Consider the following 21813-nt stretch of genomic DNA (forward strand, 5'->3'; position numbering starts at 1 on the left):
CTGCTCTGAGGGTCAACCTGGTCTTCACCATAAAAACAGCTCAATAATATAGCAAAGGTGGCCTGTTTGAAAGTGAGAAAGTTCTGGTTTTCAACCCTGGCACTGCTGCTTGCCCACTGTGTGCCTTTCAGTGAATCATTAGCCCCTCTCAATCTCTTCAGGATCAGATGTGGTCACGTGGATAACTTGCTGCCAGCCTGCCTCTCCTTACCTATGAAATGGAGAAACCACACCACACCTACCTCAGGGGCTATTGTGAGGAAATCACATAGTGTGTGGCACATAGTGGGTTCTCATTTCTCTCTCCCCAAGCTCCATCCCCACTTCACCTTGTATGAAGCATTCTACTCTTGCTTTATATACCCATTTCTTTAGTGACATTTCCAAGGCAGGGTCTAATCTCATCTCTTGAGTTAACCTGGCTCCCCTTCTTCAAACTCTTAATTTTGGATAAAATCCAGAGAAGTTTCTTCTTTCTTCTTATATTCTTTGAAAATTCTTCTCCTTTAGAGCAGAGATACCTAGATTTGAAGGGCTGAGTTCCTTCCCACCTGTTAAGTTTTGAATTTCATTTTAAGAGCAAAGGACAAAAACTGACCTTTTGTTAAGCAGTTAAACTAGCCATATGATTCTACGAAGCCATTGCTTCTGAAACATTAACCTCTAACTTCTCTAGAGCATGAAGACTTTTATTATACCCATATAACAGAACACCCCTCATAATTGGTGGGGACAGAAAATGAAGTTCAGAAAGAAGGTGCATTTCCAATTATGCAGAATAAGGCACTGCAACTACTTAATGATCTGCACTACCTCAACTTTGCTCTGACAATCTAGAGCAAAGAAGTGAAAAGTCAGTGAAGCAAACAGGACTCCAGCTGTTATAGCCTCATGTTCTACACTGTTGTCCTAATGCAGGCACTTCCAAATGGAAGGAGTCCTCGGTCTAGTGAACCTCAAAACTGTGAGCCCTGTTAATTGGACAATAATATGATGAGCATTCTAGTTTGCTGTTTCTTCTCTCTCAGGTTCCATTTGGATTGGTGACTGTTGATCAATGAACCAGTTCACCTCCTGGAGCAGTATATTTTATTCCCAAAAGCTGCATAATGTACTACCATTGACACAGAGTCAGTTCATGTAAATGAATTAAAGGACGCTTTGGCTAGGCTCTGAAACTTCCTGTCCATGCTACTGATATTCCTTCACCCTATCATGGAGTTTTCACTTCTACTGAGACGACAAGCACTCAAAAGACTAAGCCAATCAGTAGAAGTGTCCCAAAAAAGCCCATGTCAGTGCAAACAGCAAGAGGTTTACCCCTATTCATCTTCCCCCATCTCCCACCAAACGACTCAGTTAGCTCCCCTTTACATATTTGATTGAGCACTGAATGACAAAATGTACTAATATTGTATTTAAAGGCAGGGCCATATATAAATACAAGATCTTACTAGCCTCAGATAACTGGTGTTTTGAAAGGTGTTCATTCTCTGACACTATCAAGTAGCCTTATAATGGAAATATATTTTAGGCTGCCAAGGTTTAGACAATCTGTAGAAGACAGGGCAGAGATTACATATTGCATTTACTATGATAAGATATTTACACTGGCATCCTTGGACCAAGATTATACTTACTTTGAAATAACGTTTTGTCACGGTGATAGCTTCATCTCTCATATCATTAAATGGGTGAAGAATGAAACGAAACTTGCTTTCTCAGGTTTTCAGTAACACTGCATTTTTAATATATGCTCTGTTTCCATATGATGCCATGTATTTAAGCCTGCAGAATTCTTCCTGGGTATTTCTGAATGTGTGTGTACCTGTGGTTTGAGAGTTCAAACAGGTTGCCTTCTACAATATTTGGTTGTTTGCTTTATTGTTAGAGAGAAAACGGCAACCAAAAAATCCATCTTCTTGTCAAACACCTGTTTTTCCAACTTTGGGGACAGTAGTCATAGAAAAAAATATTCTTACACAAACTGCACAATTGAGAAAAAAATTGACCCATGCCTACTCCATAAGTTTGGGCCCAATGGTGCTGTAACTTTCCCCTCATAACACTAAAATTCCACTAAAAGTGTCTGACCTTAAAATCCTATCCATAATAAAGGAAACAACCATGGAAATGAGGGGCATGTGTGTGTGTGTATTTTCTCCTTTTCCTAGGACAGTTTTCATTTTTTTTTATTTTTGTGAGGAAGATCAGCCCTGGGCTAACATCCATGCCAATCTTCCTCTTTTTTTGCTGAGGAAGACTGGCCCTGAGCTAACATCTGTACCCATCTTCCTCCACTTTATGTGGGACACTGCCACAGCATGGCCTGACAAGTGGTGCGTCAGTGCGCACCCAGGATCCAAACCCGGGCCGCCAGCAGCAGAGCGCGCGCACTTAACCGCGACACCACAGGGCCGGCCCAAGTTTTCATTTTTAAATGTTAGTTCTGTGACTTTATAAAATCTTATTTTTCTTTTAGTCAATCTGTTATTTCATGTCTTTTCCAGATCTTGACAAAGGGCAAAGACCTCTTTCTAGAGCTGTCTGTAATTTCCATATATGCCTGTTTCTGCTGTGTGGATTTCCAAGTATAGGGAAAAGAGAATGCTGTGAACAGGTAGGAGATTCCTATTGGACTCTAAGGCACTTTCCTTTAAATATAATAGCAGTTTGTACCTCTGGCACTCTGCAAGGCAGATAATTAGATATGTTCTGGTTCCTTGTTCACATAGCTCATCACTGAAGAAGTAGGAGAATCTATGAAATCACTATTCAAATTTGGTTGGCTCATTAGTATGACCAAAAAACATGGGAACATATCCCTCTCTCTCTAAATAAACACCACCACCTATTTCTTCCAATGGTGCTTCCGCCATCGTTTCTAAGCCACACCAATCTTTGCGGTTTCAATGACAAAAGCTGGCCCCATAGTCTCTGTGAAGCGGTCCTAGAAGCATGAAGTGGAGGGCTGTCCAAACCGGTTTCACAATTCTTGTTACTTCAGACATCAGTTCAGGTAGCTTACACTTTATCAGCATTAAATCTAGACACAATAGGTAGAATGTAAATGATGTCACATAAACTACTAATATAACAAGTTTGTGTTCAAGACAGAAAGTTATTACGTACTTATCTGATAGAATTGTGCAATGTTTTCCACTAAGTCTGACATGCATGTTCTGGAGGATTAATGTTACAGAAGTTATCTGAGTATACAAGAGCCTTAAGAAATATTCTTCCCAGAAATACAAAGAGTGGAGACAGTTATTAGAGAGAAGATTTCACTTACACAGTCTAAATTGGGTCTAATTGTCCCCCTTACAAGTTGAGAGTAATTTCAATAAGACATCTACCTTCTGAGAGGCAGTAAGGCAGTTCATTTCAGTGCAAGATTAAATCAAGCTTTCTATACTTTGGAATACTAACTTATGTTTGTTTTTGTTTTTTCATAAAAACTACATACTTTTTACTAGCCTATTAAATTTTTAAAAATGAAGACCTTGCATTTTAAAAGGATGTTTGACATAAAGTAGAATTTCTAACAGACAGATCTGGAAACCAATCTGAATTGGACATTCTATGGATTCAACCTGCAGGTGAGGTTTCCTCATATTGCTACTTTGACATGGATTTGACATCCAACCTGAAAAGAGTTCTATAAAAATTGCTTCGAAACCCCCTTTGAAATAGCAACAGTGCAACAAAACCCCAAGTAAACAATTGTCGATCAACCTGTTATTTAACATACAGACTGAAAAGCCAACAGCCTCTTTTTTGTGTGCAATTGCTTTTATAAACAAATTTTAGACTGGAATAAGGAGCTCCTAGTTCATCATGTTGAAGACTGTCCTCGCTGCTGTAGGCTGTTGAAGTGTGCCTCTTTCAAGATCCGGTTGATGTGGGAGTAAGCACCTTTGCTTAGTGCATACTCCTCATATAAGGACTTAGGGGTACTCGTGTTGGGTTCAACAATGATCTGGTTTAAGCTGCTTTCTGGTCCAATTACTCTCTCTGGGCTATTAACGCTGCTGCTCCTCTCATTATCACTGCTTGAAGACTGGAAAGATAAAAACAGAAACAGAATGAGTATTACGCGATTACACTATTTTTCCCGTTCATCTTGGAGAATAGCAGCACCAAACACTATACTGGGCACTAATGGTTTACAAACTACAGCCACTTAAAATAGTTCATTCTATCCTTACAAACAACACAATGACCCTGTAAATTAAGTTAGGATTAATATCCACCATTTTACAGATGAGAAAACTGAGATCACTGACTTGCCCAATGTCATATAGCTAGGAAGTGGCAGAGTGAGGATTCAAACACAGACCTTCTAATCTCAAATCCCTTCACAAATCCTTTGTCCCTGCTTGTAGCATTTATTCCAAAAATGTGCATCAGAAAAGTAAGTTTTCATCCTCCGAGGGAAAACATCAATTAATGCTACAGAATGTAGTAAAAAATATGCCCATAAAGAATAAGATGGATTCTGGGCACAAGTTATATAAAACAAATAAATTGTTACATATGTACATTTATGCATAGATACATACATGCACACATATATACAAACGTGTGATGGTCTCATACATATCCCCTGATAGTGGGCATACATGGTCCTCCTATATCAATGCAGGGCTCACACATGTCCTGAAAGGCATTTAATATACTTTTTTATAAAAGTTATATGTTAATTATTGCCATTTTATTTATTTATTTATTTTTAATTTTTTGTTTATTGCAGTAACATTGGTTTATAACATTGTAAAAATTTCAGGTGTACATCATTGTACTTCTATTTCTGCATAGATTACATCATGTTCACCACCAAAATACTAATTACAACCCATCACCACACACATGGACCGAATTATCCCTTTCACCCTCCTCCCTCCCCCCTTCCCCTCTGGTAACCACCAATCCAATCTCTGTCCCTATGTGTTTGTTTATTGTTGTTATTATCTACTACTTAATGAAGGAAATCATACGGTATTTGACCTTCTCCCTCTGACTTATTTCACGTTGCATTATACCCTCAATGTCCATCCATGTTGTCACAAATGGCTGGATTTCATCGTTTCTTATGGCTGAGTAGTATTCCATTGTGTATATATACCACAGCTTCTTTATCCATTCGTCCCTTGATGGGCACTTAGGTTGCTCCCAAGTCTTGGCTATTGTGAATAACGCTGCAATGAACACAGGGGTGCATGTACCTTTGCAAATTGGTGTTTTCAAGTTCTTTGGATAAATACCCAAGAGTGGAATAGCTGGATCATATGGTAGTTCTATCCTTGATTTTTTGAGGAATCTCCATAGTGTTTTACATAGTGGCTGCACCAGTTTGCACTCCCACCAGCAGTGTATGAGAGTTCCCTTCTCTCCACATCCTCTCCAACACATGTTGTTTCCTGTCTTGTTTATTATAGCCATTCTGACGGGTGTGAGGTGATATCTCATTGTAGTTTTGATTTGCATTTCCCTGATAGTTAGTGATTTTGAACATCTTTGCATGTGTCTGTTGGCCATCTGTATATCTTCTTTGGAGAAATGTCTGTTCAGGTCTTTTGCCCATTTTTTAATTGGGTTGTTAGTTTTTTTGTTGTTGAGATGCATGAGTTCTTTATATATTTTGGAGATTAAGCCCTTATCAGATGTATGCTTTGCAAATATCTTCTCCCAATTGTTAGGTTGTCTTTTCGTTTTGTTGATGGTTTCCTTTGCTGTGCAGAAGCTTTTTAGTTTGATGTATTCCCATTTGTTTATTTTTTCTATTGTTTCTCTTGCCCAGTCAGATGCGGTGTTTGAAAAGATGTTGCTAAGACCGATGTTGAAGAGCGTACTGCCTATGTTTTCTTCTAGAAGTTTCATAGTTTCAGGTCTTACATTCAAGTCTTTAATCCATTTGGAGTTAATTTTTGTGTATGGTGTAAGGTAAGTGTCTACTTTCATTTTTTTGCATGTGGCTATCCAGTTTTCCCAACACCATTTGTTGAAGAGACTTTCTTTTCCCCATTGTATGTTCTTGGCTCTTTTGTCAAAGATTAGCTGTCCATAGCCGTGTGGGTTTATTTCTGGGCTTTCAATTCTATTCCATTGATCTGTGTGTCTGTTTTTGTGCCAGTACCATGCTGTTTTGGTTACTATAGCTTTGTAGTATGTTTTGAAATCAGGGAGTGTGATACCTCCAGCTTTGTTCTTCTTTCTCAGGATTCCTTTAGTTATTCGGGGTCTTTTGTTGTTCCACATAAATTTTAGGATTCTTTGTTCTATTTATGTGAAAAATGTTGTTGGAACTTTGATAGGGATTCCATTGAAACTATAGATGGCTTTAGGAAGTATGGACATCTTAACTATGTTAATTCTTCCAATCCAACAGCATGGAATATCTTTCCATTTCTTTGTGTCTTCTTCAATTTCTTTCAGAAATGTTTTATAGTTTTCGGTGTACAGATCTTTCACCTCTTTGGTTAAGTTTATTCCTAGGTATTTTATTCTTTTCGTTGCAATTGTAAATGGGATGGTATTCTTAATTTCTCTTTCTGCTACTTCGTTGTTAGTGTACAGAAATGCAACTGATTTTTGTATGTTGATTTTGTATCCTGCAACTTTACCATATTCGTTTATTACTTCTAAAAGTTTTCTGGTGGATTCTTTAGGGTTTTCTATATATAAAATCATGTCATCTGCAAATAGTGACAGTTTCACTTCTTCCTTTCCAATTTGGATCCCTTTTATTTCTTTCTCTTGCCTGATTGCTCTGGCTAGGACTTCCAGTACTATGTTAAATAGAAGTGGTGACAGTGGGCATCCTTGTCTGGTTCCTGTTCTTAGAGGGATAGCTTTCAGTTTTTCACCATTGAGGATGATATTAGCTGTGGGTTTCTCATATATAGTCTTTATTATGTTGAGGTACTTTCCTTCTATACCCATTATATTCAGAGTTTTTATCATAAATGGATGCTGTATCTTATCAAATGCTTTCTCTGCATCTATTGAGATGATCATGTGATTTTTGTTCTTCATTTTATTAATGTGGTGTATTACGTTGATTGATTTGCGAATGTTAAACCATCCCTGCATACCTGGAATAAATCCCACTTGATCATGGTGTATAATCTTTTTAACGTATTGTTGTATGCGATTTGCTAGTATTTTGTTAAGGATTTTCGCATCGATGTTCATCAGTGATATTGGCCTGTAATTTTCTTTTTTTTTGTGTGTTGTCCTTGTCTGGTTTTGGTATCAGGGTAATGTCAGCTTCGTAGAATGAGTTAGGGAGCTTCCTCCCCTCCTCAATTTGTTGGAAGAGTTTGAGAAGGATAGGTATTAAGTCTTCTTTGAATGTTTGGTAGAATTCACCAGGGAAGCCGTCTGGTCCTGGACTTTTATATTTGGGGAGGTTTTTGATTACTGTTTCGATCTCCTTACTGGTGATTGGTCTATTCAAATTCTCTACTTCTTCTTGATCCAGTTTTGGAAGGTTGTATGATTCTAAGAATTTACCCATTTCTTCCAGATTGTCGAATTGGTTGGCATATAGCTTTTCATAGTATTCTCTCATAATCTTTTGTATTTCCGAGGTGTCTGTTGTAACCTCTCCTCTTTCATTTCTGATTTTACTTATTTGTGCCTTCTCTCTTTTTTTCTTGGTGAGTCTAGCTAAAGGTTTGTCAATTTTGTTGATCTTTTCAAAGAACCAGCTCTTGGTTTTATTAATTTTTTCTATTTTTTTTTGGTCTCTATTTCATTTATTTCTGCCCTGATTTTTATTATTTCCCTTTTTCTACTGATTTTGGGCTTTGTTTGTTCTTCTTTTTACAGTTCCTTTAGGTGCATTGTTAGATTGTTTATTTTAGATTTTTCTTGTTTGTTGAGATAGGCCTGTATCGCTATAAACTTCCCTCTTAGAACCGCTTTTGCTGTATCCCATAAATTCTGGCATGTTGTATTTTCATTTTCATTTGTCTCCAGGTATTTTTTGATTTCTTCTTTGATTTCTTCATTAACCCAGTCGTTGTTCAGTAGCATTTTGTTTAATCTCCACGTATTTGTGGCTTTTCTGATTTTCTTCCTATAGCTGATTTCTAGTTTCATACCGTTGTGGTCAGAAAAGATGCTTGGTATTATTTCAGTCTTCTTAAATTTATGGAGACTTGTTTTGTGGCCTAATATGTGATCAATCCTGGAGAATGTTCCATGTGCATTTGAAAAGAATGTGTATTCTTCGGTTTTTGGATGGAATGCTCTGTATATATCTACTAGGTCCATCTGTTCCAGTGTGCTGTTTAAGGCCAATGTTTCCTTTTTTTATCTTCTGTTTGCATGATCTATCCGTTGGTGTAAGTGGAGTGTTGAAGTCCCCTACTATTATTGTGTTACTGTCTATTTCCGTTTTTATGTCTGTTAATAATTGCTTTATATATTTAGGTGCACCTACATTGGGTGCGTAGATATTTACAAGTGTTACATCCTCTTGTTGGATTGTTCCCTTGATCATTATGTAATGACCTTCTTTGTCTCTTTTTACAGTTTTTGTTTTAAAGTCTATTTTGTCTGATATGAGTACTGCTACCCCAGCTTTCTTTTCATTGCCATTTGCGTGGAGTATCTTTTTCCATCCCTTCACTTTCAGTTTGTGAGTGTCCTTAGGTCTGAAGTGTGTCTCTTATATGCAGCATATATATAGGTCTTGTTTTTTTATCCAGTCAGCCACCCTACGCCTTTTAATGGGAGCATTTAGTCCATTGACGTTTAAAGTAGCTATTGATAAGTATGTACTTACTGCCATTTCTTAACTTTTTTTTTTTTCTCAGTGTTTTAGTAGTCCTTCTCTGTTCCTTACTTCTCCTATACAGAATTGACGGTCACTTTAGTTTGACCTCTGTCTGAAAGCTGTACTCTTTAACTCCCCTCCTCCCTCCTTTTATGTTTTTAATATCATATCTAACCTCTTTTTTGTGCATTTGTATCCATTACATTCTAATCATGGAAATAGACAATTTTTCCTATTTGTGGTCTTTTCTTTTCCCCTTAAATCAGTCCCTTTAACATTTCTTGTAGCACTGGTTTCTTGGTGACAAACTCCTTTAATTTTTGCTTATCTGGGAAAATTTTGATCTCTCCTTCCATTTTGAATGATAACCTTGCTGGGTAGAGTATTCTTGGCTGTAAGTGTTTTCCTTTTAGCTCTTTAAATATATCATGCCATTCTCTTCTAGCCTGTAAGGTTTCTGCTGAGAAGTCAGCTGATAGCCTTATGGGGTTTCCTTTGTATGTAACTTGACATTCTCTTGCGGCTTTTAGGATTCTCTCTTTATCTTTAATTCTGGACATTTTGATTATGATGTGTCTTGGTGTGGGCCTCTTTGGGTTTATCTTGTTTGGGGCTCTCTGTGATTCCTGTACCTGGATGTCTGTTTCCTTCCTTAGGTTAGGGAAGTTTTCATCTATTATTTCTTGAAATAGATTCTCTGCCCCCTTGTCTCGCTCTTCTCCTTCCGGGACACCTATAACACGGATGTTAGTGCGCTTGATGTTGTCCCAGAGGTCCCTTGGACTGTCCTCACTCTTTTTAATTCTTTTCTCTTTTACCTGTTCACCTTGGGTAATTTCTTCTAGTCTTTCTTCCAGCTCACAGAGCCGTTCTTCTGTATCCTCTACTCTGCTTTTGAGTCCCTCTAATGAATTTTTCATTTCCAGTATTGTATTCTTCATTTCTGATTTGTTCTTTTTTATATCTTCCATTTCTTTGTTGACATTCTCACTGAGTTCATCTATTCTTCTCCCCAGATCAGTGAGCATCCTTAACACTCTTAGTTTGAACTCTCTGTCGGGTAGGTTGCTCATTTCTGTTTCACTTAGTTCCTTTTCTGGGGTTTTGTCCTGTTCCCTTACTTGGAATGTATTCTTTTGCCTCCTCACTTTGCCTCTTTCCCTGTGCTTGTGTCTACGTATTAGGTAGGTCAGCTACGTCTCCTGCTCTTGGATAGGTGACCTTATGTTAGTGATGCCTTAGGAGGCTTCCAGTGTGCTTCCCTCAGTTCTCAATGTTCCACGGGTGGCCCCTATGTGGGCTACGTGTGCCCTTCTATTGTGACCTGTTAGCTCTCCCTATAGGCCCCCAGGGAGGCTGAGTTATGCTCCTGGCCAGCTGTTGTAATGCTCAGCTGCTTGTAGTTGTTGTGGGCCCTTCAGTCTCTTTATTAGGTGTGGGGAGCCCCAGCACAGTTGGCTGTAAGTTCTAATACCACATTTGTGTTGCAGTATTTCTTTTAACTGAGTAGGCCCCCAGCGTGGCAGGTTGTTAGGCTCAGGGCCTTACAATTGCAGTAAGCCTCTAGCCTATTATGTCTCTTGTCAGCTCTCTGAGGACTGCAGCTGGGTGGGGCTGGCCTCAGGCACAGGAGCACCCAATTGTTTCAGGCTTTGGAAGGTGGGGCAAACCTCCTATGTGGGTCTTTGAGAAGCACAAGTCTTCTGCAGCTGACAAGCCCTGCCGCCCACAGGTCCACACACACAGTCAACACATTCCTGCCCCGTGTGACCGCCCCGACCTCCCCAAGCAGACCCAGTCTCTCCACGGCGGGAGCCCCACACACTCCGCCACCGCCCCACACTCCCCACCCTCTCCTTGTGCACACCCTGCCCCGCTCAAGTCGGCTCAGTTGCCAGGCTGCAGAGAATCCAGTCACCAATCTATGCAAGCCCACACGTTGCCTGAGGGCTTGTTGTTGGGTGGGGCCAGTCTCTAGGGTGGGCTGCCTGCCCTGGCTGAGCTGGATTAAATTGGTGCTCTAGCGGGTGGGGCAGACCCTGGGCTAGCAGGCCTCAGGGAGAACTCCAATGGCGTCTGTGTCAGCATGCACACCAGGCCACAACAATGGCCGCCGCCAATGTCCCAGTCCCTGGAGAGGTCTCACCAGTCACCGAGATGCACTCAGGGCCTATTAGGTGAGTCTCTTGTCAGCAAAGCACTGTGCACCTTTCTTTCTGGTGATTTTAGGATGCTCTCTGAAACGGGTGAGTTTGCATGCGGGCCCTTTAAGAGCCAGTTTTAGTTTCTTTGTGTACCGGGTTTTCTGGGGGTGCTCCCAAATGTTTTAGTAGCAGGCAAAGTCAGATATTATGCCGCTGGTGTCGATTATGCTGGGTCCACAAAATGCCCACAGCGGGGGAGCTCCCCGGCTCAGGACCCTGCGCCTCCAGGGAGGCTGCGTACCTGTGAGCTGCTCCCGGCGGCCGTGAAGCTGGCGGCTTGTGAAGGCGGTGTTTTTCCTCTCCGGAAGGGAGTCTCTGCCTCTTCTACCCCAGTTAGGATTGTCCGTTGTTGCAGGAGTTCCTCTTATGCAGTTTTCAGTTCTGTCTCAGGGGTAATTTTTCCATGAGTAGTTGTAAATTGGCTGTGTCCACGGGAGGAGGTGAGTTCAGAGTCTGCCTACGCCGCCATCTTGACTCCGCCTCCTAATTATTGCCATTTTAGAGACTAGTATTTACTGCTGTTCCACAAATATGGATTTGTTATGGTGTGTGTGTGTGTGTGTTTGTGTTTGCACCTAAGTTTTTTTAATTGCACTAACACAACTCAGGGTCATTGTCATATTGGAGAAACTACTAGAGATTTCTGAAAACAGTCAGTGTCAAGAATTTCCTCCCTTTCAAAGTTAGGATTCTCAAAGGAGAAGGTAATGGCAAGGATCCTCACTGGAACTACAACATTTAACAATGTTGATATTGCATTTCTTATAAGGGAATCTTTACCAAAGGTAACATTAATAGGACTTAAAAAAAGAATAGTCATGGTCCATAGGTCATCTGGAGCCCCGCAACATAGGTCACACACCACACTGTCCACAAGTCCTAATAGACAACCCATGTTTATCTTTATGCAAATAGAAACATACATTAAAAGAACCATCCAAGAAAGAGTTAGGATGCACCAAATCAAACCAGCTGTGAAAGTTATCACCAATAGCAATCAAATTGACTTAAGGACTTCATGTCAAGGCCAATTCAAAAAAATATCCAAAAATAGGATTTTCTTAGCCCAAGGGTAAAAATCTAAAACCTCCACTGGCAAAAAGTAGTGAAGTTATGAATAGTCAAAATTAAGTAGGTATTGCATCGGATATGAAACCTACCGCACACATTTTGGTTCCTTTTAGCTGGCTTTCCTTATCGTTTTCTTTTTTTACAGGTACTGTCTGAAAAACAAGGCAAGAACTATAATTAATTAGTTTTCTGATGAATCAAATTTCAACTCAAATGACAACATATCCATTTTACACTACAGGGTAACACTAGTGTGACGCTAGGCTATGAAAATGTACATTAAAATCAACAAGCTAGGAAAGATTTCTATAGAATAATTGTTACAAAAAAAATAGATCTACTTCCAATTTCTAGTTCATTTTTTTTGTGAGGAAGATCAGCCCTGAGCTAACATCCGATGACAATCTTCCCCTTTTTGCTGAGGAAGATTGGCCCCGGGCTAACATCCGTGCCCATCTTCCTTTACTTTATATGCGACACTGCCACAACATGGCTTGATAAGCAGTGCGTCGGTGCGTGCCCAGGATCTGAACCTGGGAATCTTAGGGTAGCCGAAGTGGAGCGCACACACTTAACCGCTGTGCCACAGGCTGGCCTCCAATTTCTAGTGCATTTAAAACGTTTTTAAACTCAATTGTATAGAGGCATCAACACAAATGTCCATTGCAACACTGTTCATAATAGCAGCATTGTTGTTAACAGCTGAAAATCAGAAACAACTAAATGTCCAAAAACCGAGAAGCGGTCACAGTGCATCCATTCATACAATGAATATTGTCAGCCATTAACAATGATGATATAGTCGGATTTATACTGATATAGAAGGATGTCCCTGACATCGTTTGATCTGATATCATACATGATATATATATATATATATATATATATATATATATATAAAATTTGAGTCTTCAGATCATTTTCACTTTTATTTGTTGTCTATTTTTCACTTTCTAAAGCATCTACAACAAATGTATTTCTTTTGTGAGAAACAACTAGTTTATTTGTAAGTAACCTAGAGAAGGCTACCATAAGACCAAGGAAAATCTGCTTTCAGATTCAGTTACTTCTGACTTCAAAACAAGGACTGAAAACGAACTGTGATGCTGTAAATGAGATTTCCTTTAAATTACTAAAGAACATCTAAAACTCATATCCACTAGCATTTTCTAGACCAATAATGCTGATTATCTAACAAATGTAGCCCATATTATACAACCCTGGGCTTTATCACGCCTTACCCTTTGAATGTTCTTCATGTGAGATATCCTGCTTAATGAATTCTATTATTGTCAGAAAGCTTGGGATAAAAAGTTTTCTCCTTGATATTATATGGTTTGGACATTTGAAATGGCTATCTTAGTACAGAAGCGTGTTCCTTACTATACTTGATTTTAGAAAGAGAGTGAATTCTTTTACCAGAAGAGAAATGAGATTTTAAATGCTTCAGGATCCAGAAAGACCCATAAAATATAAATCCTTTTCACCACCCTCCTGATTCATCAAAGAAACTTCTCATCAGAATGCTTATCCTGTTTAACAAAGCTCATTCTTTTTTCTCTGAATATTTAATATAAGCTTAGTGCTGATATCTGTGCAAGGCAAATGAGAACAGGCCTATGCTCTGTAAAACTGAAGCCCTTGTAAATTCATGTACACAGCAAAATAAAATTACGCTCATGAAGACTCTGACCAAAGATCTCCCACTAAATAATATTCACAAAAGCACCACACAAAAGTCCTGGGGTTCAGGTCTATGTGAAAAGGAGGATTTTAGATTAGTTTAGGCCATAATGAAATCTGCCTGTTTACTCCATAACCAAAGAAGCTTCAACTGAGTCCAGCAGAGATCTTCCATAGCACACTCTATTCGGGGAGAGGCATCAGAACCGCCTGGGGGACTTTTTGTTAGTTTGATTCACGTGCACGTGCCAGGGCCGCATCTTTGACAGGATGTCTCAGGAAGACACAGGTTATTCTGATGCTCAACCACTATCCAAACAAATGCTCATGTGCCTACTATGTACAAGTAGGTGCTTTGCAAGGGATACTCAGGGACTCAACCAACAGGTAATTCCTGAGCCCAGTCAAGAAGAATTCTTTGAGAATGACAGGGTCAAGCTACTACAATGACAGGAAAGTAGCAATGAATGCTGACTGGGGAAAGAGGGCAGGCTCCTTAAAATGAATGGCATCTGAACTGGGCCTTGGAGGATGGAGAGAATATTAATAGGAGGAGTGTGACAAATGGAAGGAACAACAAGAGCACAAGTGGGGTGAAGAGGAGTTTTCGAGGAGACAAAGCTAGTAATATGATATGGCTGGGGGCTCCGGGAGATGAGTTGGTAGGAAACAAAATATATAAGAGAAGACAGGGATAGGTTATCAAGGACCTTGAACGTCATGCTGAAAAGTCAATAGGGACAGGTACTTGAGCATAAGAGACATGCACAGATCTACGTTTAGGAAGATGATTCTAATGGATGAGTGGAGTAGGAGGATAATGAGAGCACAGAAACCACCTAGGAAATTTTGCAATGCATACAGCAAGAGGCAACATAGGCCTGAATTAGGATGGTGGAAATGTAAAGGAAGGGATATATTTGATACACATCATAGGTAGGATAGAAGGAGTCATTGAGGAAATGATAGAGACATCTAAGTTGACCCCAAGCACCCAGGACAATGCTTGGCAAGTGGTAGGTGTGTGGTAAATATTTTCTGAATAAATGTAGCAAGATCTTAGGCGATCCCTGACATATGTTTTAGGAGAAGAGTAGGTGGGGTTTGGGGAGCCAAGTTTCAGTGAGTAGTTGCATGAAGGGGATGAGAAGTAACAGGCAGTGAAAGCATATTACAGCTGGGAGGCAAAGGAGAGAGAAAAGATTCATTAACTTGAGAGAAAAATAAGGTAGACACATTGGGGGCCAGCCTGGTGGCATGGTGGTTAAGTTCGGCGCACTCCACTACGGCAGCTCAGGGTTCGCAGGTTTGGATCATGGGCGTGGACCTACACGGCTCATCAAGCCATGCTGTGGCTTGATGAGCCACATACAAAATAGAGGAAGATGGGCACAGATGTTAGCTCAGGGCTGGTCTTCCTCAAGCAAAAAGAGGAAGATTGGCAACAGGTGCTAGCTCAGGGCCAATCTTCCTCACCAAAAAATAAAAAAATAAAAAATAAATAACAAAAAACTACTTAAGAATGGGAAATAGCACCTTAGCGGGCTAACAAAAGAACCAGTGGATAAATAGAATCTGAAGACATGAGAAGGAATATTAATTACAGAGTATCTTCATCAAAACAGAATGGGAATGCATGTGTATATTCACAATAGAGAATTATGTAATTTTTCTTAATTGTAAAAGCAGATTAAGCCAGTATTTTATTTTCTTTTAAGCCCTAGCTTCCCTCTCAACTCCATCCCTCCATGCCTCAGAGCTTTTCATTTATATGAACCTCAACAAAAATAATTTTTTCTCACCACTAGTACATATTCCATTTCTGGTATCATAATATGATGTTTATTCTAAAGCAGCTACAGAAACTAAATTAAGAAAAACAGATGACCCTAACCAAGTCCATCCAAGCACTTAAAGTATGTGCTCCCAAGGTTCCAACCTATTTAAAACAAAAGGCCCATGTTAGCTAATACCAATGAAACACTGTGGAATCTTAAGAACCATAAGATACCAAATCAATCTGCCTGCTGAATTACAACCACTTTGCAAATTAGCAAGGCAATGGTATTCATGTGTTAACTTCTCTGTGTCAATGGGATAGATAATCTGAGCTTTCTGTAGCTCAGTTTCCTTCACAAGATGAAGTTGGACTAGACATTGAGTTCTAAGTTCTTTTCCAGCTCAAAAATTATATTTATAATAGAATCTATATAACTATATAACTTCACCTTGTTTCAACCCAGTAAATGGGATTTGGACAAAACAAACAAACAAAAAGATTGACAAGTAATCATCACCTGTAGAAAAACATGTGTGCGTATGTATCTTCAATTCCTTAAAACACCTGAGATTTTAACATTCCATTGCAATATAAAGCTGCTTGGGATTGCCTGGTATACTCCATGAGCAAAGTTTCTTAAAATGCATGTAACAGATAAGGCCATCTTTGGAAAGGGTCGTTCCTCCATTTTGAATGTATCTTTTAAGTACAGGTTAATTTCAGAAGTTTCCATTTTGCTATAGGGTTTGAAAACAGGACTAAAAACCATTATTTTGTTCAACAACAGTTTCACCCAAAATAAGGTCTCCCAATGCAGTTCTGTGTCTTAGAATGCATATGATCAAAGGTGATGAGAATGACCCAAATCTACAAAGAACCTAAGAGAAAGCATTTTTCAAAAATTACGCCAAATGTTGTCATACGAATTGACACTACTTTAAACAATGACCTGACAAAGAGACAGCTCCTACCAGCTTTTTTCAAAAAGTGGGGGGTGGGAGGGGAGACTTGATAGAATTCTAATTTTAAACATATGTGGGGCCCTTGGTTCTGTTTTTCTCTCATTTGTCTTGCTTCTGCTGCTCCCTTGGAATTCCAGCATTAGGATATCAAATCTTTCCCAATTCCAGTAGGGAAAAGAAAAAGGCAAAGATCTCTTTCAGGTAAGCCACTTATGTTTATATCTACACAGTTTTTCACTCTGGGTTTCTTGCTACTACTTGGTAATCTGAAAAATAAAAATGAATGGTCTCGGCAAGTAAGACCGACTTGTACAGAAACATTAGTGTCTTTGTGTTTGCACTTTCTATAAGGCTTATACACGCATACGAGGGGACAGATTTACAGGAAAAGTGGTGGTGTAATTTGTAAAGATGTAAGGTTGAATGAAAAGAGCAATACTCCTATATATGCAAAGATATTCAATGAAAAATGGCCAGCATCTAAGAGAGCAAGTTGCATGAGTTAAATCTAGCTAAAATTTACCCAACTCAGTAGCTGCACAGGATCTTGGACTATCACCACCTGTGTACAGGTCCCAGGAGGCAGGCAGGGATTGATAATCATTTCACTTCTTGCTCACAAAAGGGACAAGTGAGCAGTACTTAGTCATTAACTAACAGGATTCACCCAGAAAGACTTAACAAGGTTCCTTTAATATTCTTCTAGTAAATTATAGCTCAATTAAAACAATACTACGCTAATGACCACAAGTCTTTAAAATTCAAGCTCTTCAATGCAAGCACCATTAAAGCTTTGCAAAATCACCTGACTCCCCCATCCTTAATTTCATTTTCACTTTTTCCAGCTAGAAATCAAGAATCTCCTTCTTGCCATTAATCTATCATTATGTACTTGAAAATTTACTTTCTATCTAAAAATAAGGGGAGTAAGATTCTTATTCCCTGCTCTTATGACTGGAGAAAAGTCTAAGACCTAGATCTTCCAGATTATGTTTGAGCCAAGTCTTTTCTGTGTTTCCTTTCCAACTTCTGTGAGATATTATATGCCACAGCTAAGCACTCCAGCTCAAAAGCCACTGCAATCAAATAGGAATACTTTTATGAAGGTTTCTTGGAATAATACATTTCTTTTCATTACAGGGCACAAATTGGATAATTTAACTTAGGCAATGGATGAAATAGAGAGAGGCTATCTGACCGTAGTTCCTACCTCTGCATCCTGAGAATCCTGAAAGACAGGGTTTCTCTTACTCTTTTTGGACTGGGGAGAATGGTGGTTGTCCTCTTCATTGCCATTCCTTCCTCTTTTCCTGAAAATAAATTGCAAGAGAGAGGAGGAAATATCATCCAACAATTGATCTTTTGAACACTTAAACTACAAGCCAGTGGCAACATATGTATTTGAGATCTTGTCTGAGAAAATACAAGTCGCCATCTGCTACCTCAACGATTTAAAGTCAGAAGCATACATCACCAGGCACAAAAAGGAAAAAATATAAAACAGGAACTCTTAAGGAAAGTCAAGCTGTAAATTTCATTTCTAAACATTATTTTCATAATTTTAAATGACTCTTGGGAATAAAATAAGAACAGGAAGAATTTAACAGCTACGTTTTCAAAATGTACCTAGTTAGGTTCATTGTCTTCATTCCCTGAAATTACAACTCCAGGTTAAGTGATTTTATCCTCTTCCATATGATAACACTTAAAACAAGAGTGGCTGCCAGTGTCTATTTACTGTTAATGTTCTTATGAAAGTGGTGTAGGAGCAAACACTGGAGAGACTTTCCATGTGAGCTGTTAGCCAATTACTGTTGCTATAGCAGGTACTATTATGACATAACAGTTACTTCACTAGATTGTCATCATGAGATTGTGACTGATTACTAACTTGAAATATTGCCTCTCAAAAATGGTTTTTTAATGGTTGGTAAGATTACATCTTCAGCGTCAAGTCCCCTCTCCGTAAGTAAACAGATTGCAGCACTTGAAATTACAATTCTTGCAGACACCCTATAATTGAACAGACATTCTGCCAAGCCATCTACTTAGAGTGTACTTTTAAATTTATGGTACTCCTAAGGATGGCTGAGTCTACTCGTTTTTATAATTTCATTTCTCTTCAATCTTCCTCTCATCTCTAGGAGACTGAGCACTGATCCCATACACCAGTGATTTCACATTCTTTGTTAAAGTAAAAGAAACGCCTTTCTTACCAAAAAAAAAAAAATGCAATAAATGAGAGAAAAAAGAGGAGTTGCTGCACTGAGAACACAGGCTTTTTAACCACACCCCCTCCCTAGATCCCCCTCCCTGTGCCACCCACTAACTTAGCTTGACTCTTCTTCTTAAAATTGAGGACATAGCAGGCCCAGAGAAGCAAAGTGACTCAGAGAGCAAAATAAGTAGGGCTGGCAGAGCTGGAACTGGAAGAGAAGTTCTCTTGAGCCCTGGCCCAAGGCCTTCCACAAGACCCTACAGGAAGAAAAAAGTCAGATAAATTATACACAATGCTGTGAAAAGGAAACTTTTTTTGTAGGAAATATGTGCAATTTTTTTCAGATATATGAGCATGCCAAAGAAACTTCAGAAGTATAAGCTGGACTTGGGAAGAGAAAAGCCGTTGCTGTCAGATCAGACTTCATTCATACATACCGCTTACTGTCGAATGATTCTGTTCCTAATTCCAATAACATGTAGGTAATAGGGCTCCGACATTCATATTTAGGACCAGAGAACACACTAGTACCGGCCGAAGTGGCCTTGGCGATACTGGCCGAAGAAGACAAGCGGGATGACGATGAGGACCAGAGATGTACGGATACAGGTCAAACTGGCCCTGATAAGCTTTCCCCGGCACCGTCGCCTTCCTTAGTCCCGCCCTCGGAACCATAGCAACAGCGGCAGGAAGTCCCTGTGCACGGGAAGGACGCGACCGGGGGGAGGGGGCGGGGCTGCGCTCCGATTGGCGGGTTCCGGGCGTGCGCGCGGGCGCCCGGTGAGATCGCGGCCAGTCTCCCTGCCCGTGGCCGCTGGAGGTTTCCTCCGGGACCCTGCCGCGAACTGTGGGCTGAGCGACTGGACGGGTGATGTCCAGGGCCTGTCGCCCGACTGCCCCAGCCGCCCTCACCGCCCCACGTGCGGGACCTGTACCAATCCCCTGCCATCCTCCTCCCGCCCACCCCCGGCCTGGGAACACGCTCGTCCCGTGGCACACTCCCCGTCCTCTTCTCAGCCCTCACTCCTCTGATCCCTGCCGGCGACCTCGGGGCCCATGAGACTGACCCGGTCAACCCGGAGCCTCTCTGTCCTCGAGGGTGTTCGCCTCCTCCCCACCCGAGCATCCCCCAGCCCACGGTCATGCCCTAGGCATCAGGAAAGACCTCGCCCCTCCACGATGTCCGTTTCTAACACTCCCCTCTCTTATCACCTCAACGCCATGCCCTGGTCGTCCAGCTCCCTGCGTCTAATGCCTCTCCACCTACAGCCTTCAGCCTCTTGGAAACCTCCAGTCCACCGACCCCACGGCCTTCCTCACCGTCCACTAGGCCCCTCCTTACCCAGCTGGCCCAGGGCTATAAACGCTCCCCCTCAAACACACCTTTTTTGCTCCTTGCTCCTTCCTCCCTGCTCTGCTGGCAATACCACCAAATGGACAAACTCTGCACCGTCCACACCTGTATCTCCTCTCTCCTCTACCTACCATAGCCTTCTGAGAGCACCAGCAGCCACTCTTTCCACGTGATAGTCACTGATCATTCATTCAGAAAAGAGAAGAGATCACATTAGCAACTCTCACCACTTCCCAGCCACACTGGATCTGCACTTGTATTCTCTGCTGCTCCTCTGGAGGAAGTGACCTGATCCCATTGAGGCCAGGACCTTCACCTGGATGCCATATCCTTCCTCCTTCTCAAAGAATAGGCTTTTGCAACGACCATTCCTTTTTCCCGAATTGTGACATTCCCTATTTCTTCTGGATCATTCCATCATCTACAAACTGGGCAGAAGGATGGCTGGAGTTTAAGAATTTAGCTTTCTGGAGCTGATCTTGGTTCTTGCTATGGTGTAAGTGAGACCCCAGGAGGCTTCCTTCCCTGAAGGGGGAATGTAGAAATTGGCTGAGTCCAGAGCCAGGAGTCCTACCATGAAGGAAGCCTAACCTGGCTAGGGGCTCAGATGACCCTGCAGCTGAGGCTGTGGAGTGGACAGCCCTGCCCAGGGACAGGATGGAGGATGAGACCCAGATTCAAAGGAGTCTACAGATGCCGGCAGAGGTGAGCTGAGGCTGAGTCAGCCAGGGAGCACCAGGTCCCTGACCAAGAGGAGAGAGACAAAAATGTAAGTTTCATCAGCCACACACATGGATGGTACAGATCAGCTTCACCAGCTGGTCCTGGTATGCAAGGGTCATCTCAGAGACCACTGAGGGCACTGTGAGCAACATAAGAATTTCATAGATTCCTGCTCCCTCTTCTGCTTCCCACATCACCCAAAAAACTTGTAAACTGTACATACTCCTATCCCAACTTGGAAAAGAGCAAGGAAGTGGGGTGGAAATCTGAGAGACTGAGCATTTCTTTAAATGAACCATTCACATGTTAGTATCAGATTACGCTTACCAGATTAGACACAAATATAGTGTTTTTTTTCACCCCTTACTATCCAGTCCAGAGAGCGAGCACACATGATGAAGATCAAATCAGCTAGAGAGAATAAGTTAACCAAAGTGCTCGTGCAGTCCGACGAACACGAGTGAATCTGTGATCTCAGCACACCATCCCCACCGGCTCCTCCTCTGCCCACAGTCTCACCAGTCCGTGTTAGAGGAGATTGTGGCATCCTTGCCTTGTCCTCTCCTTTAACCTAGGACAACTTTCCACATCCCATAAACGGACCACCAAAACAGAGCACAGAAGGAAGAGTGGACCAGACAGACAGACACACAGAGTAGAGTAACTGATGAAAGTGGTCACTGAGGTGAGCAGGTCATCCTCAAGGCCGTCATTGCCCCCCATGAGTGATGCCAGGCTCCTTTCTCCTTTAACAACACAGGCCTCTTTTTCCAGGGCCTGAGCCAGGGAGCCTGGCTTCAGAAAATGGTTGTAGCACTGTGTACTGCTGGAGAAAATCACAGGACCACATGTTAGAGCCACTATGCTTTCATAGTCTTCAACATCTCCTGGGATCTCAGTGCTGTGAAGAATGCTTTCTTTGTGACTCTGGTCCCTCCCCCAGTCCCTTCTGAGAGCATCCCAAGATTTCACTTCTCTCCTTGTATCCTCTATCATACATCTATCCCTTCACCCTTGGCCAAAGCACATTCCC

General features: G+C 41.0%; 1 protein-coding gene across 2 annotated transcripts in view; it reads right to left on the reverse strand.

The window, feature by feature from the left end:
* Positions 1-3623: 3623 nt before the first annotated feature.
* The window catches only part of FAM104B (family with sequence similarity 104 member B), a 257977-nt gene continuing 239787 nt past the window's right edge, over positions 3624-21813 (reverse strand). Inside the window, exons 1-4 of one of the 2 annotated variants that reach the window (XM_058535893.1) lie at positions 19141-19431; positions 17696-17795; positions 12150-12212; positions 3624-4060 (exon numbers count right to left, since the gene is read on the reverse strand). In XM_058535893.1, the coding sequence (XP_058391876.1) occupies positions 3836-4060; positions 12150-12212; positions 17696-17795; positions 19141-19181 (429 nt within the window). In that variant the 5' untranslated portion in view covers positions 19182-19431 and the 3' untranslated portion in view covers positions 3624-3835. Of the gene's footprint in view, positions 4061-12149; positions 12213-17695; positions 17796-19140; positions 19432-21813 lie in introns of those variants that run through there. The other variant, XM_058535894.1, reaches the window with a different exon arrangement.

The sequence above is a fragment of the Diceros bicornis genome, chromosome X, assembly GCF_020826845.1.
Source record: "Diceros bicornis minor isolate mBicDic1 chromosome X, mDicBic1.mat.cur, whole genome shotgun sequence".
Classification (NCBI taxonomy): Eukaryota; Metazoa; Chordata; class Mammalia; order Perissodactyla; family Rhinocerotidae; genus Diceros; species Diceros bicornis.